The sequence below is a fragment of the Dendropsophus ebraccatus genome, chromosome 3 (assembly GCF_027789765.1).
Source record: "Dendropsophus ebraccatus isolate aDenEbr1 chromosome 3, aDenEbr1.pat, whole genome shotgun sequence".
Taxonomy (NCBI): Eukaryota; Metazoa; Chordata; class Amphibia; order Anura; family Hylidae; genus Dendropsophus; species Dendropsophus ebraccatus.
The window spans coordinates 42,449,357-42,466,740 of record NC_091456.1 but is presented as its reverse complement, the minus strand read 5'-3'; the positions used below and the strand labels follow the sequence as shown (position 1 = coordinate 42,466,740).

Genomic DNA, 17,384 nt, shown 5'->3' with positions numbered 1-17,384 from the left:
CCACGTGAACACCTTTACAGCGTGTAAACAATTTCTTTACAGCAGTACACAAAATACCTGTTTGCAGATTTAGTTAAAGGGGTTGTCGCACCTGACCAATATTCGGTTCGGCACCGCCGCATTTTTACTCAATTCCTGGTTTGGTGGTTGAGCTGTATCTTTCACTGAGGTTACACATGTCTCCAGGGATAATGAAAGCTCTGGACAAGTGTGTGACCTCAGATGGTGGAGGGGGAAGAAAGTATACTTTACTCTCAACCACCGACTGGTGTCTCAACCTGGCCCACACTCAGAGCTGAGAGTGGTGGTTGGGAACCTAGGAAACACGCTATCTAAGGGGAGAGAAGAGGGTCAAACTTTGCATTTGCAGAATTGCTTCCTTTTACATTACCTATGGCCTAACAAAAGTTTAGGTGTTGATAATACCTCTTTAGGCTATGTTTACACTACGTAAGTTTCGTATTAATCACAGCTGTTTTTACCGATTTGCAACACGGCCGCGATTAATACGAAACTTACGTTGTGCTGCAGCTGACAGAATCCCGTCTAGCGTGTATACACATAAGGGGGGGGGGGATTTACCCCGCACGCTTGGCTTGCCCGATGGACGGGCTGGCGGAACTTGGGGGGGGGGGGGGGGGGGGGGCGACAAGGCGGGGAGGAGGTGTGGCCTCCTCTCGCACCTCATCATGATTTACGTCCGGCCGGATTCGCCAAGAGGCGTATACCTCTTATTGAATTCGGCCGGCGAAAAGGGGGTGGGCCCTAATATAAGACTGGCTTACTGCAGTACCGGCTGAATGATCTTCTCTGACACCGACCGTTCAGTGACCCGGCCAGGTTACAAAATGGCAGGTGTCTTACACCATGTGAACATAGCCTTAAAAGGGTAGTGCGGCGGTAAACAATTATTCACAGAATAACACACATTACAAAGTTATACAACTTTGTAATGTATGTTATGTCTGTGAATCGCCCCCTTCCCGTGTCCCACCACCCCCGCACGTGTACCCGGAAGTGTGGTGCATTATACATACCTGATCCGTGTCGCGCCCGTCCGCCATCTTGTGCCAAGACGTCATCTTCGGGAGGCCGGCCGAATCGCTGATGCCGGCCCCCCTCTGCCGCGTCATAACTGTGCTCAGCCGCGATTGGCTGAGCACAGTTATGCTTAGCCAATCGCGGCTGAGCATCTGATGTAGCTGCAGAGGGCGGTCGGCACTAGGGACGGTCGGAGCGGTTCGGCCGTCCGTACGAAGATGACGTCTTGGCACAAGATGGTGGACGGGCGCGACATGGATCAGGTATGTATAATGCACCACACTTCTGGGAACACGTGCGGGGGTGGTGGGACACGGGAAGGGGGCGATTCACAGACATAACATACATTACAAAGTTGTATAACTTTGTAATGTGTGTTGTTCTGTGAATAATTTCTTAGCGCCGCACTACCCCTTTAATCTGTTATCCTTGACAGCAGTACTTTTGGTCTCTAGTTGAGAATAAGGGTATTTTCTCACTTTCCGTAAAACATAAATCTTACAGAAGGGTTAGCACTGTGGACTCTATGTCCACCCGGCATGATATCTCAATATGATTCCAAAAGCAGGGAGAGCCGCGCAGCTGCTTCATTACAGTGCCACAAAGATTCAAACAAGCTCCCGACATCGTAATGACACATCATGCCAGACGGGTATAGAGTCCACTACAGGGCTAACCCTTCTGTAGGATTTTTGTTTTTAGAACATGGGAATAAGCCCTAACTCCTTAAAGGGGTAGTGCGGCGGTAAAAAAATATTCACAGAATAACACACATTACAAAGTTATACAACTTTGTAATGTATGTTATGTCTGTGAACGGCCCCCTTCCCCGTGTCCCACCACCCCAACCCGTGTACCCGGAAGTGTAGTGCATTATACATACCAGATCCGTGTCGACCTGAGTCCGCCATCTTGTGCCAAACGTCATCTTTGGCCAGCTGGCCCGAACACCTCCGATCTTCCCGAGTGCCGGACGCCCTCTGCCGCGTCATCAGCTGCTCAGCCGCGATTGACTCAGCATAACTATACTCTGCCAATCACGGCTCAGCGGCTGATGACGCGGCAGAGGGCGGCCGGCACTCAGGAAGATCGGAGGTGTTCAGGCCAGCCGGCCGAAGATGACGTTTGGCACAAGATGGCGGACGGGCGCGACACGGATCAGGTAATGTATAATGCACTACACTTCCGGGTACACGGGTGGGGGTGGTGGGACACGGGGAAGGGGGCCGTTCACAGACATAACATACATTACAAAGTTGTATAACTTTGTAATGTGTGTTATTCTGTGAATATTTTTTTACCGCCGCACTACCCCTTTAATGCAGAATGTTGTGTAAAAAAAATAAATAAAAAATAAATTATATATAATATTTATATTTTATGTATATTTTTTTAAGCGGGGGGGAAGAGCATAAAATAAAGGATAAAGGTACATTGATGCCAAACACAGATCCATAATACAGTGTGCATGTATATCTAAGTATCATTTTAGGAGCCATTGATGTTATAGGGGACTCCCAAACCTATATCCATTACACAAATGGCCACTTTATTCCTAGCGACAGTCCAACAAAAGGTGGAGAGCAAAAGCAAGATATCTACCACAGGGTGCCTTTGCCTACATATAGCACCTGCCACATACTAAAGCACCTCCAACCTAATATTGAAGAAAACATGCTACAGCGAAATTTTTTAGGCTATGTTTACACTTTGTTTTTTTGAGCTGTGAAACGGCCCTTTAACCCCTTAACGACATCGGGCGTACGTATACGCCCCCGCAGGGTGGGCTTTAACACAAACGGGCGTATACATACGCCCGATGTTTCCCCGATCGCTGTGTGTTCACACACAGCGGTCGGGGAAGATGGCCTGCTATAATGTATAGCAGGCCATCTCTGCTCGTCGGCACGGGGGGTGATTAACCCCTCCCGTGCCGACGATCGCTGCTATATGCTGATCAATACAGATCAGCATATAGCAGCTGAAAACAGCTTTCCGGGTCATCGGTGACCCGGTGGCCCGGAAAGCAATGGCGATTGGTGCTATCTCGGACAGCACCAATCGCCATTAGTGTCCCCAACAAAGATGGCGCAGATGCAACCCCCACGATCGCCGTGATAGGCCGGCCAGTACCGGCCGGCCCATCACGGCGATCATACTGTAAAAAAACAGTATTGCCGAGTTCTGCACCCCTCAGCTAGGTAGCTGAGAGGTGCAGAACAGGTGTGTGTGGTGCAGGTGTACCATACTCACCTGATCTGGCCGTCCGGAGCGAAGATCTGCGGTCCGCGCCGTCCTCGCGTCTTCTTCGCGTCTCTTCCGGGTTCGTTCGTCCAGCGTCGAAAATCTTCGGAAACACTCAGGTCTTCGGGTTCGGTAATCTCTGGCAATCTTCTCTCTACTGCCCCCTAGCGGCTGATCAGTGAATATCATTCACTGATCAGTTGCTTTGGGTTAAAAAGATTTTATTTTTTTTTTTAAAAAAATTTTATTATTTTTTTGCGCCCTAACGCCACTGAGTACTGATCAGCATCGCACGTTAGTGCGCCGCTGATCAGCAACTCCTCCTTTTTGGCGTAGAAGCGTTTTTTCCCCCCTATATCCTACCGCCACTGTCTGCTGATAAGTGCCGCACATAAGTGCGGCATTTATCAGCAGCTCCTTTCTTGGCGTAAGGATATTATTTTCTTACTGTCAAAAAAACGTAAAAAACACTACATTACACTACACTACATGAAATAAAGTTTTACAATAAACATTTACATACCCCATATACTAGTCCCCGTATAAAGATGGCCCCCAGGGTGTTTTCGGCGTCGGACGCCTATGTTATTATTGCCTCCGACACCGAAACAGCCAGTGAGGATGAATGGGGGGGTTCGTTCTTTCCTCCATTCGTCCTCATCATCCAGTGACGTGTCTGGGGGGTAGCGTAGCGTACGCTGCCCCCCAGACACGTCTTTTCCGCAGTACCGTCCCATCAAGAGATGACGGTATGGCGTGAAATTCTACAAACTCTGTGAATTGATTCAACTCAGCTTGAATTTGATGGACACCTGTCATTTTCAACCTTATAAACCAATAATTGGCCTAATACCCCCAAATAAATTAGAATTGTCCCTTTTCCCCAGCTAAATTGGCATGGCCGCCATTCCCATTAGAGGATGCCATGATGCAATTACAGAGCCTCTGTGCTGCCGGGACAGAGAAAAAAACCCACAAGTGACCCCATTATGGAAACTACACCCCATAAGGAATCTAACAAGGGGGGCAGCGGGGATATGGCCCCCTGGTGACGGGCACATTTGTGGCGTGAAAATGAAAAAATGGTATTTTATATTTTCTCGGCACATGTTCTACGTAAGTGACTGTCACCAGTGGGGTCCATATGCTCACTGTACCCCTTGTTGGATTCCTTATGGGGTGTAGTTTCCAGAATGGGGTCACTTGTGGGGGGTTTCTACTGTCTTGGCAGCACAGGAGCTTTGTAATTGCGACATGGACTCCATCCTCCATTCCAGCCTCTAAATGGCGCTCTGTCCCTTTGGTGGCTTGCCCTGTGCCCATATGGCACATTATGCCCACATGTGGGGTATTTTCGTACTCAGGGGAAATTACCCCACACGTTTTGTGTTCACTTTCTTTTTTAACCCCTTGTGGAAAAGGAAATTTTTCATTTTCACAAGGGGTTAAAAGATAAAAAAAAAACACTAAATGTGTGGCGCAATTTCCCCTGAGTACGGAAATACCCCACATGTGGACATAAAGCGCCATGCGGGTGCAGGATAAGCCTCAAAAGGGAAGGAGCGCCATTTGGTTTTTGGAGGCTGGAATGGATTTCGAGGGCCTTGTTGCATTTAAAAGGCCCCTGTGTTGCCAAGACAGTTGACCGCCCCCACAAGTGACCCCATTATGGTAACTACACCCCTCAAGGAATGTAACAAGGGGTGTAGTGAGCATATGGACCCCACTGGTGACGGGCACAAATGTGGAACAATATGGCGTGAAAATGAAATATTACATTTTTTACACTATAATGTTGGTTTAGCCTTAAATTTTTCATTTTCACAAGGGGTTAAAAGAGAAAAAAACACACAAAATGTGTAGAACAATTCCCCCTGAGTCTGTAAATACCCCACATGTGGACATAAAGCGCCATGTGGGCGCAGGGCAAGCCTCCGAAGGGAAGGAGCACCATTTGGATTTTAGAGGTTGGATTTGGCCAGAATGGATGATGAACGCCATGTCGCATTTACAGAGCCCTCGTGCTGCCAAGACACTGGAAACCCCCCACAAGTGACCCCATTCTGGAAACTGCACCCCTCAGGGAATCTAACAAGGGGTGCAGTGAGGATATGGACCCCTTGATGACGGCCACATTTGTGCCGAGAAAGTGAAAAAATGAAAATTTTCCCTTTCACGTCACATTGTTCCACATTTGTGCCCGTCACCAGTGGGGTCCATATGCTCACTGTGCCCCTTGTTAGATTCCTTGAGGGGTGTATTTTCCAGAATGGGGTCACTTGTGGGGGGTTTCCAGTGTCTTGGCAGCACGAGGGCTCTGTAAATGCGACGTGGCCCTTGAAATCCATTCCAGTAAAATCCAGCTTGCAAAAGCCAATTGGCGCTCCTTTCCTTTGGAGGCTCGTCCTGCGCCCGCTTGGCACTTTATGTCCACATGTGGGGTATTTCCGTACTCGGGAGAAACTGCGCGAAACGTTTGGTGTTTTTTTTTTTTTCTTTTATCCCCTTGTAAAAAAGAAAATTGAAGGCTAGAACAACATTTTAGTGTAAAAAATAGAATTTTTCCTTTTTTACACCACATTGTTCTGAAAATCTGTGAAGCACCTGTGGGGTCCAGATGCTCACCGCACCCATTGTTACATTCCTTGAGGGGTGTAGTTTTCTAAATGGTGTCCCTTTAGGGGTGTTTTTTAGGTTTTGGCACCCCAGAGCCTCTGCAACCTGAAGTGGTATGGTCAAAAATGACCAAATAAAACGGAGGCGTTGAAATTCACTAGGCGCTCCCTTATATCTGAGGCTTGTGGTTGCGTCAAATAGCGCAATAGAGCCACATATGGGGTATTTCTATAAACTGCAGAAACGGGGCGATCAATATTGGGGTGCATTTCTCTAATAGGTTTATCATTATGAAAAATATTGGATTACAATAAATCTCTGCACAGAAAATAAAAATTTTAAAATTTCTTACACACTTAGCTTTTATTTCTGTGACTCCCCTAAAGGGTTAAAACACTTTCTGAATGTGCTTTTGCAGAGTTTGGGGGGTGCAGTTTCTGAAATGGGGTGCTTTGTGGGGCTTTCTAACATACAGGCCCCTCAAATACACTTTAAACTGAACAGGTCCCTGAAAATATCTGATTTAGAAATTTTACTGAAAATTTGGTAATTTGCTGCTTATGTTTTACGCTTTCTATTGTCTAAAAAAAAATTAAATATAGTTTAATAAATGCCGCCAACATAAAGTAGACATGTTGCTAATGCTATTTAATATATAATTTATGTGGCATAACCATTTTCTGTATAAGCAGGAAGGTTTCAAAGTTGGAAAAATGCATTTTTTTCTCAATTTTTCACGTTATTTTGGTGTTTTTCATAACGATTTGTTATGAGTATCGACTCCATTTTACCAGAAATGTGAAGTACAATATGTCACGAGAAAACAATCTCAGAATCAGCCGGATAGGTAAAAGCATCCCGAAGTTATTAATGACTAAAGTGACACAGGTCATATTCATAAAATTTGCTGGAGGAAAACCGCAGCTAGTAATAGTTATTAGAATAGCGCAGTTACTAAAATACAATAAAAATTTAGATTACAGGTAATGTGGGGTGGTCATGGGCAACCTGCGGTGGTTACAGACAATCTGGGGTGGTTACGGGCAACTTTAAATTTTCCAAGATAACTGATTCTGGAGCGCATGCGCACTTCAGAATCAGCCTGGACGCCAAGGAGGAAGGCCTGCCTGGATCAGGTAATGTATATAGGGAAGGGAGGTGACTGGGGGACGGGGGTGACTGGGGGGGCGACACTATCACTTTTTATCCCCTGTCACCAATCATTTATGGTGACGGGATAAAAAGTGCTTCTTTGCACTGGGAACTCCGGGGTGGGGTGGGGTGGGGGGGTGGGGGGGGGCGCGCGGCTCCGGGGGGGGGGGTGGCGGAAGGGGGGGCGCGCGGCTCCGGGGGGGGGGGGGGGCTCCAGTAAAGGAAGCACGGTGGGGGGGGGCAGGAAAGGAAGCACGGGGAGGGAGGGGGAGCGCCTGCAGAGGGAGAGAGCGGGCTGGGAAGGGGGAGCACGGGGAGGAGGGGAAGAACGGGGAGGAGGGGGCGCAGGGTCGGCTCCGGCAGAGAGCGGGTGCCTGGGAGGAGCACAGCAGTGTTACAGCATGTGCAGCTGCCTCCTCCCAGCACCCGATCGTCGAGAAGAAGGAGATCTCCCCATATACGCTGTGGTCACACCGACCGCGGCGTCTATGGGGTTAACTGCCCGGGGGGGAGCGCGGCTCCCCTCCGGGCAGTGGCAGCAGGAGGAGGCTGTGTGACACAGCCTCCTCCTGCTACCCGATCTCAGCCAGGGACAGTGGAAAGAGGCAGGATGAGCATGACGTCCAGGGACGTCATGATGCATTCTGGCACTGCTTTTCATGACGTCCCTGGACGTCATATTGGGGGAAGGGGTTAAAGGACACGCAAAAGGTAAAATAGGGAAACTTTATAGAATTTTAGGGCAGATGAAACAGGAAAATCTAGTAATTAGGTCACACGTTAAGTGGGGACAGGTGATAGGAGCAAAGGACCACATATATTGGGAGGAGTTATACAAATTTAGTAATGAGTGTCTCACAGATAAAAAGCATAAAATGGTAGTTTTTATTTTTTTATTTTTCACAGGTTATATTATTGTCCAAAAGATTTTTTGAAATGGGGCAATAAAGAGAAAGGGAAATGTGGTAGGTGTTTAGCACAAGGAGCAGATTTGGAGCATTATTGGTGGGACTGTAAGGTACTTCAGGAGTTTTGGATTAGGGTTTTTGCCATCATGGATATAATATATGGAGTAATAGTAGTAAATAAGTACACGTGTGCACTATTAGGGGAAATGGAAGGGTTGCAGCTAACAAGATTGCAAAGGGGGGTGATATATAAAATATTTTTTGCTGCACGATTGGTGGTTATTAGGAATTGGATATCCCCAAAAGCTCCGTCTATAGCAGAGTGGAAAGAAGTGGTTAGAAATATAATGAGATGTGAGGAAAGGAAAAACAAGAATAAAAAAGACTATGCCAGGTTGAAGGAGTATAATCATAGGTGGGTACAATATTGGAGCAACATAGGCACCTAGGTGTATTTTTGCTTGGGTAAGTGCGCCTTTTTTTATTTTATTTTTATTTGTGTGTGTCAGTTCTCTCTTCTCGCCAGGGGTGTGGGGGGGGGGGCTGTGGAGGGGATGGGTGGGTAATAAGGTTAGAATTGGTTATTATGATAGGATCAGGGAAGGTGGAAAAGAAGGATATGGGGGATGAAGAGGGGTAAAATTGTACATAAATTGAGATGTGTATGGGGGGGTATACTCCGGGATTGCTGGAGGGTGCCCAAGATTGTAAAATTGGGGCTGAGAGACTGCCAATCCCTGTCCATGCATAGAAGTCATGAATATTAATTATGGTAAAGAGAATTTTATGGCGAAATGAAGATTAAGTAGTAAAAGTAGGTTAGGTGGAGATATAGTAATAGATAATAGACAGTAGGGTGCTGGTTGGGGCATTGTGGTCAGTGGCCTCTTAGGGTGAATGGGTAAAGTAATTGTGGCTAAGCAGGTCAATTGAAATAAAATGAAAATAGAGGTGGGCGCCCCACAGAATGAGTGGTATAATCTGGTTGGTGGTGGGGACTCTTGGCAGGGGTCCTCAGCTGCCGCTGAAGGGTGCAAGAATCGGGGCATCTGACTCTCAGCCCTTGTGGCACATGATGGTATGGGAGTTGGATTGCCCGGTAGTTTGAAGACTCGGCAGGTGGAGTGGATAAGGTCCCTAATATAGGGACATTCGCTGTACCAAGTCGGACTTCAGTGGAAGGGGCACCCACAAAAATAGGACCATGACCGCTTAATTTGTTGGATGAATGTGGTTAGGGATTGTAAGGTGTTGGGGGCCGCTGGGTGCACTGCTCCAGCTAGTACAATAGATAAATGGCCTGAATCATTCCTCTTGAGGAGTGTTAGTAGGTAATATCAAAGATTGTTGAGAACAAATTCGTTTTGTAGTGGTAGGTTTTGGATGCATAAGACGCGAAAAATAATCATGGACAAGGGAGAAGCAGTATCTTTTGCATGGGGCTAAATTTTAGCGGGTCCAGTGTAAGAAGCATTAGATGACCTAGAAGCATTCTCGGGGATACCCCCTCTTGAAATTTGGTATAGATGTAATCTTCCTGGATACACCCCTCTGTTTGGAATAATTCAAAAGTACTGTTCTTGATCCTATATGATTTTAAACATGAATCTTCCTTTCTATTTAAAAAATTATAAATAAAGATTGAAGTAAAAAAAAAAAAAAAAAGAAAAGCTGGGAAAACATGGGCTAAAAGGAATAAAAACGCCAACACCCAGATGTCAGTAAGGCCCGGGAACACAAACATATTTTAATAATAAAAAATAATTGTAACTTTGGATTATTGCTTCACAAAAAAGTCTCCAGACCTTATTCTTGGCTGAATTTATTTCCAGAAGGAGTAGTAATGGTAATGGCAGAAAACTGAGTTCTAAGGGCCCTTTTACACTAGGGACCCTCATTCAGCTGATAATCTGCCCGTATAATGGTGTGTTTACACAGAGAGAGTTATCTGACAGATTTTGGAAGCCAAAGCCAGGAATTGATTTTGAAAAGATTAGTCTGTTCCTGGCTTTGGCTTCAAAGATCTGTCAGATAAATCTGTCTGTGTAAACGCACCATCAGTGTCAGCGATCAACCCACAAGCAGTCGTTTTTCCGCCCATTGGCTGATCGCTGACACTTTTTTTTTTTTTTTTTTTATACATACGCATATACGGTAAAATTTCTTTTCGGCCGCACATCTGTTAAACAGGAGACCTGCAGACAATAACAATGAAAATAGGTGCATGAACGATTCAGCCATTGTTACTACGGCCTGGCCGATTGTGCCGTTTAAAGGTCGTGCAGGCAAGCACCGATCTCACTGATTAGCATAGTTGTATCTGATATCAAGCCGGGTAAAAGCACCCTAAGATAAACCAGTATTACTATCTTAGCGGCAGTATTATTTACTAAAACATACAGAGGAGGATTTCCGGGATCGACATGTAACATCCTCTCTGATTAGAGTTGTTCTGTATCTGGTCAGTACTGCCATGATGACTGAGTTAACTGCCGAGACATCACTGGCCCCTCAGTGCTGAAGTCTTCCACACACAATGAGAGTCCTGCCAGAAACCCCGGAATAGATTGACCCCTAGAACCCTGAATTACTCCTTACCTCAGACCCCTACATGAATTACAGACTGGTCTCGACCCTTTACACAGTAGTAAGCAGGGCCCAAAGTATAGAATATATATGTGTATACACAAACTGCAACAGAAGAGTTATTGCTGGGTTCTATGGATTTTTTGTAGCATTTATATCAGAAATCCCAATTTATTATAAATTAAAGGGATTGTTCAAGTGTTTTATCTTTCTTATTGATAAGTAGTCCTTTTCAGTAATTTACTTGATGTACTGAAAGTGGACCCAATTTTCAGCTGTGTTGGTGCATCACGGGCTCTTTCAGACAGGGGTGTAAATCTTAGGCTCAGGGAGGTATAAAGCTAATGAGATTTACCTCTCATTACCCTCCGATTCGCGTGTTCCTGGACTCTTGCTCCCCGACCCTAGAGGGGTTGTCCAGAAACACTCTACTCACCTGGCACTGTTTCTTTTGCTGCTGCCATTCTGATGGTGCCTGGTCATTGCTGTTCAGCACTTCCTTGTTGTTGTCACATTGAAGTTCCTGCTCATCCAATCATGGGTGCTGTTGGAACAGTGGGTTTGGTAACATGTGAGTGACGCCCCAGTGGCAATAGAGGAGAGCTGACTACCACTGGGCTCTCCAGTAATGGACAGGGACAGTCTATTTTCTTGATAAATATTGTGTATAATTCTCGGCAGGAGCCATGACACTTCCTAGCCCGGCGCTCATGATCACTGGGAAGCTGCTGGGTCTTACCATACCCTGATGAGATCCGTTCCTGGGGCTAATTTGTCATTATTGTGTTATAATGCCTAAATGACAGCTTCTGAACCGCCCCCTGTATACAGCTCCTATATGGTGACATGCTTATGCTTGCTGGAAGAATGGCCTCCAAATAACCAGGCTCAGTCCATGTGTTGTGTTGGTGTCTATGTTTTATGCTTTTCATTTACATTTAATTGTTTCCTCAGGGGGATTCTAAACGCATCACACTTGTGCTACAGCAACCCACACAGACTGCTTCTGGATTGCCTCAGGGCCAGCGTCACGTGGTTCTAGGTGGTCTTCCAGGAAAGCTTGTTCTTCAAGGAAACCAATTGGCTGCTCTGACCCAGGCCAAGACTTCCCAGGGACAACCAGCCAAAGTGGTCACTATTCAGCTACAGGTGCAGCAGCCTGGAGCAGCCGGACAGACGCCACAGAAGTTCCAGATTGTACAGCAGGCAGCTGGCGGTTTGACTCTAGCACATGGAGGACAGCAGGCACATGTTATAAGTCAGCAAGGAGCTCAGAGACTTTCAGTACCTCTCAAGGTTCTCCTGCAGCCGCAGGTAAGTACCAAAGTTGCTTGTGCTGTAATAAAACTGACTCTTGGTACTTTGTGTGCTGATTTCAAGGGTTAGGAATTTGACAGGAAAAATTCTGACGACTTTTATAAATGTATTTTCTAGTTATGTAATTAAAAAAAAAAAAAACAGCAATCCTGCTTTTTTTTTTTTTTTTTTTTTTCCTACTCCTTTATTTGCGATGTTCACCGCGCAGGAACAATATTATCTTTTAATAGATCGGACAATTTCACACGCTACCATATATAATATGTTTATTTTTAATATTTTTATAATGGGAAAGGAGGTAATTTACACTTTTATCGGGGGTTTATGAATTTTTTTTAAACTTTTTATTTTATTTTATTTTTTTACTTTTTTTTTTTTCCCAGTTTAGATATGCAATCATTGCATTTACTGATTAATGGTATTCCATAGCATCCATCAGTACTATCAGCGATCAGTTCATAAAGTCTGCCTGAGAGCACAAGCACTATGCACAGATTGCTTATCCGACAGGATGGGAGTAAGTGTATCACCAATCTCCCGCCCCCAACTCATCAATCAAGACCCCTGAAGCCATGCTAACTTCCTTGAAGTCCAGCATTTGCAAAAAGCTGGCCGCCTGCAGGGGAAAATTCAATTCGAGTAACTTACCGCTCCTCATGCCCACAGTGAGTGGCTAGATTGGTCACGGGACTCCCCCGTGTGTGTTAGAGATATATATATATATATAACTTTATAAATAATGTGTGTATTGTGGAGGCGTTATATATATACACACACACAGGGGTTTTGCTACTTCTAAATCGGTCACATCCCATCACTTTGTATACACACTCCTGGATGTGACAGGAGCAGACTCTGCTGTACTGTGCTGTATTTTATGGTCCTGATAAGAATTGGACGTTCCCTGATGCCTATTCCACTACGTGTTTCTTGCCAGGCTGGCTCTTCTCAAGGTGCTTCGCAAAGTCTGTCTGTGGTGAAGGTGCTGAACACAAATGAGGTGGCAAATCTCACAGTTAGCCCAGCGGTAATGAAGGTTGGAGGTAGGTCATTTAAGACAAATCTACTTACTGGCTATCCCTAAAAAATGTATCTGCAATTTGATGGCGGAGGAGGGGTTGGGCGGTGGATGGCGGTGACAAGGTGAAGCCAGGTATAATTTTTTTTTTTTTATCCCACTATGTACAGATTTGCTATTTTATCTATTACTACATAGGTAGGTATATATGTATAATCTTTAGGGTTATTCAGGATTAGGGGAAAAAAAAGGTAGAGCACCTTTTTCTGCAAAAACAGCACCACCCCTGTCCCCAGGTTGTGTGCGGTATTACGATTCGGCTCCATTCACTTCAATAGAACTGAGATGCAAAACTGCGTCCTAACTATGGACAAGTATGCTGCTGTTTTTGTAAGCCTGGATTAACCCCTTCAGGACCGGGCTAATTTTCGTTTTTGTGCTTTCGTTTATTCCTCGTGTATATAAGGCCATAGCACTTGTATTGTTTTCACCTACAGACCCTCATGAGCCCTTATTTTTTTGCACCACTAATTGTACTTTATAATGGCAGACTTAAATTTTCCATAAAATATTCTGTGAAACCAGAAAAAACTATTTGTGCAGTGAAATTTAAAAAAAAAAAGGAATTTTTCACTTTTGGCTATTCGCCCTATGGTAAAACTGACATGTTATGTATGTTCCTCACATCAGTAAGGTTACAATGATATGTAATGTATATAACTTTTATTTTATCTAACTGCTTTTAAAAAATTAAAACCTTTTTTTAAAAAAAAAAACTAAATGTGTTTAAAATTGCTCTATTCCCAGCCTTATAGCGCTTTTATCCTATGGTCTATGCCATGGGGCTGTGTGAGGTATAATTTTTTGCGCCATGATGTGTACTTTCTATCGGTACCTTGATTGCGCATATGCAAGTTTTTGATCACTTTTTATTACAATTTTCTGGATCTGATGTGACAAAAAAATGCGCAATTTTGCACTTTGGCAGGATTTTACGCTTACGCCGCAGTTCGGGCGAAAACGCACGCAGCGATACCAAATATGTTTGTTTGTTTATTTAGTTTTATTTATAAAATGGGAAAAGGGGGGTGATTCAAACTTTTATTAGGGGAGGGGATTTTTTTTATGAAGAACACTTTTTTTTTTTTTTTTTTTTTTTTTTTTTAACAACTCTATACTACAGTATTCTCGCTGATAAATTCCACGGAATTCCACCTCTAGAACGCGCTCATGGCCGCAAGCCTCTCTGCCGGCTCCATAGACACCATCAATTCTTTCGGGGGATAGGGGAATCAACCGGCCCATAGAATGATGTCTATGAAGTCGGCAGAGAGGCGCGCGGTCGTGCGCACGTACAGGCGACAGAATTCTGTGGAATTTATCCGCGAGACTTCCGTAGTCTGAACCCGCCCTTGTGTCTGGTCTGCTGCAGACCAGACACGTTGATTGGCAAGCCGGGATCCCCACTGAGCCCCGACTCGGTAAAAAGAAGGGATCTCCCCTCCACGATCACATCGCGGTGGGGATATTCCCTCCCCCCCCCCACTAGACACCAGGGATAGGGGGAAATCATACATTTAAATGCAGCTGTCAGTATTGTTACCTGCTGAAAGGGCATCATAAAGGGTATAATAAAAATGTTATCTTTTTATGGCTGAGACTATATTTTATGTTCTATAGTTGGTGAATCTCGTAAACTGGATAATCAAAAGAAACAGGAAAAAGCAAACCGCATTGTGGCTGAGGCCATTGCCAGGGCTCGCGCCAGAGGAGAGCAAAATATTCCACGTGTCTTAAATGAGGACGAACTTCCAAGTGTCAACGCTGATGATGATGATGCAAGTCGGAAAAAACGGAAGAAAAAGAAGGGAGAACCAGGAGACGGTGCTGTTAGTGACAAGTCCAAGAAATCAAAATCGTGTAGTAGCTCACGGTCTAAAAGCAAGTCAAAGCCTAGGTAACCACAAAAAGGTTTCCTGCTGTGCTTGTCCACACATGGATAGAGAACGTGACATAACTAAATATAATTTTATTTGTTGTTGTAAGTGATGTTCTCCTGCAGGGAAACTGTTAGCAGGTTAGAAGTATCTAATGTGCTGATATGTCTCTATAGTGCACTGGGCGCTGAGGATGAAGGTATGTTTCTTAAGTTCATCCTCTCCGCCATTTCTGTGTAGTTAGCAGTTTAATCCTTACATTAATTAGTTGTTTTAGTGCACTGGAGGTGGTTCTACCACTACCAGTGCACTGATCCAGCCGGCCCTCTCTGCTGATATTCGTTAGAAGGGGCAGGCCAATGCACTGGGGGCGGTAGTCCCATCTCCAGTCCACCAAAACAACTAATTAACATAAGGCTTAAAGGGGTACTCCAGTGTGATTTTATTTATTTTTAAATCAACTGGTACCAGTAAGTTAATATAGATTTGAAAATTTACTATCCAACAAGAGAGACAAAAAGTGATGGCACTGCCTGGCTCTCCACTAGATGGCACTCTCTCAGGCTGGGTCCGGTATATGGTGGTGCTCAATCCGAAATAAACATGCTGTATAAACAATCAATGAAGGATGAAAGGAGGCACTCGCCAGCAGTATATTCAGACCATCCGGCTTTTATTGCTGTGCGCAGGGGGAGCGGGGGAGACATGGTGGGTGACCGCAGTTTCTCGGCTTAGTGCCGCTTTGACGAACCCAAAGTGGGTTAGTCAAAGCGGCACTAAGCCACAAAACTGCGGTCACCCACCTTGTCTCCCCTGCTGGGGAGATATCAGCAGGTTATGGTTCATACTTCTAACCTGATGATTCTTTCCCTTTAAGCTTGCTTAAAAGACAACCAAGACAAGCCATGTTTGGACTCGCAAGACCTCTATTGGCTGGCTTATCCTTTAGTTGATTTTCAGTATATGGATAATATGCTGCTGTTAGAAACTGCATAGGCAACCACCATGTATTAGATATTTCCTTCATGTGCCAAACACCTCTATGTCTAAACACAAGAATAAGTGGAAGTTTTTTTTTTTATATACGAAAAATAGATGCAGTATATGTGAGGGTCTGCTTTGACATATAACTCTGCCTTATTGTTTTCAGTACAATCACTCCCATTGTGGGTAAGAAAAGAAAGCGCAACCCGTCTTCTGATAACTCTGATGCTGAAGTGTTGCCATCTCAAGCTTCTCCAGCAGAGGATGAAGATAGTGTTCAGGTACTCTACTTTAATGCGAAGACCATAAGGGGCCTGAGAATTGTTAGGAGTGTCTAAAAGACATTGAAGGGATGACCAGTTCCCTTTAAAATAATTAGGACAGATGACCGTGAAGTTAAAAGTAATTTCCTTATTTCTTCACTTAGAAGAGACGATCAAATCGCCAGGTGAAACGCAAGAAGTACACTGAAGATTTGGACATAAAAATTACTGATGATGAAGATGATGAGGAAGTTGACGTGACTGGTCCTGTCAAGAGTGAGCCTGTCCTGCTCCCTGAACCCATCCTAATGCCTGACAATGAAGCTGTCCCTTCCATGCAGTTCTTTGTTGTGAGTTCATTTATATTTATATATTATATTTATATGAAAAATAACCAATGGAGATGGAAATCCAGTGGAGAGACAGAGATGAAGATTTATTATTATTGTTTAGACATGAAAGCCTGATTGTTCAGCATTTCATTAGTGGCTGAAGGAGTTGGATGCAGCCATAGGGAGTCCTGGAAAACATATATGCAGACTATGGCAGCCTATGGCTGGATCCACATTTTCCCGGACTCCCAAGGGCTGCATCCATCTTCTTTAGCCACCGGTTTTCAAATGTTGAACAATCTGATTTGAACATGCTCCAGTTACGCTCATCTCTCCTATTGTTTGAAACAACTAATAAATAATAACTGCACTAATTTGGGATCATACATATATTTTTCAGGAAAACCCAAGTGAAGAAGATGCTGCAATTGTAGACAAGATCCTGTCTATGAGAGTGGTGAAAAAAGAGGTGCGACTTTATTTTTTCTATAACCATTGGATTTAGTGAATTTTTTTTTTTTTTAATCTAATTTTAGCTCTGTTTTCTTTTTAGCTTTCTACTGGAGGTTACATTGATGCCGAAGAATTTTTTGTTAAGTATAAAAATTAGTGAGTATCTATAAATTCAGTGTTTTATGATGCCAAGCATAGTTTTTATTTGGTAATATATGTCTATTGTTTTTTGTTTTGTTTTTTTCAGTTCTTACCTGCACTGTGAATGGGCAACAATTCAACAGCTGGAGAGAGACAAACGTATCCATCAAAAGCTCAAACGCTTTAAAACTAAGATGGCTCAGATGCGCCATTTCATGCCAGAGGATGAAGAGGCCTTTAATCCAGATTATGTTGAGGTTGATCGAATTCTAGATGAATCCCATAGTATTGACAAGGACAATGGAGAGGTATGTTACAATTGTCATGTGAAACTGATTGTCTGAATAATTACTCAATTAAAACCTACTTGTCCCCTGTCCACAAGGGCTAAA

The 17,384-nt window shown here is 44.3% G+C and overlaps 1 protein-coding gene across 4 annotated transcripts in view; it reads left to right on the top strand.

The window, feature by feature from the left end:
- The window catches only part of CHD8 (chromodomain helicase DNA binding protein 8), a 56,492-nt gene that overhangs the window by 15,822 nt on the left and 23,286 nt on the right, over positions 1 to 17,384 (top strand). For all 4 annotated transcript variants that reach the window (XM_069961588.1, XM_069961585.1, XM_069961587.1 and 1 more), the window contains exons 3-10: positions 11,502 to 11,861; positions 12,802 to 12,907; positions 14,563 to 14,839; positions 15,970 to 16,084; positions 16,231 to 16,416; positions 16,799 to 16,867; positions 16,952 to 17,007; positions 17,099 to 17,300. In XM_069961588.1, the coding sequence (XP_069817689.1) occupies positions 11,502 to 11,861; positions 12,802 to 12,907; positions 14,563 to 14,839; positions 15,970 to 16,084; positions 16,231 to 16,416; positions 16,799 to 16,867; positions 16,952 to 17,007; positions 17,099 to 17,300 (1,371 nt within the window). The remainder of the gene's footprint in view (positions 1 to 11,501; positions 11,862 to 12,801; positions 12,908 to 14,562; positions 14,840 to 15,969; positions 16,085 to 16,230; positions 16,417 to 16,798; positions 16,868 to 16,951; positions 17,008 to 17,098; positions 17,301 to 17,384) is intronic.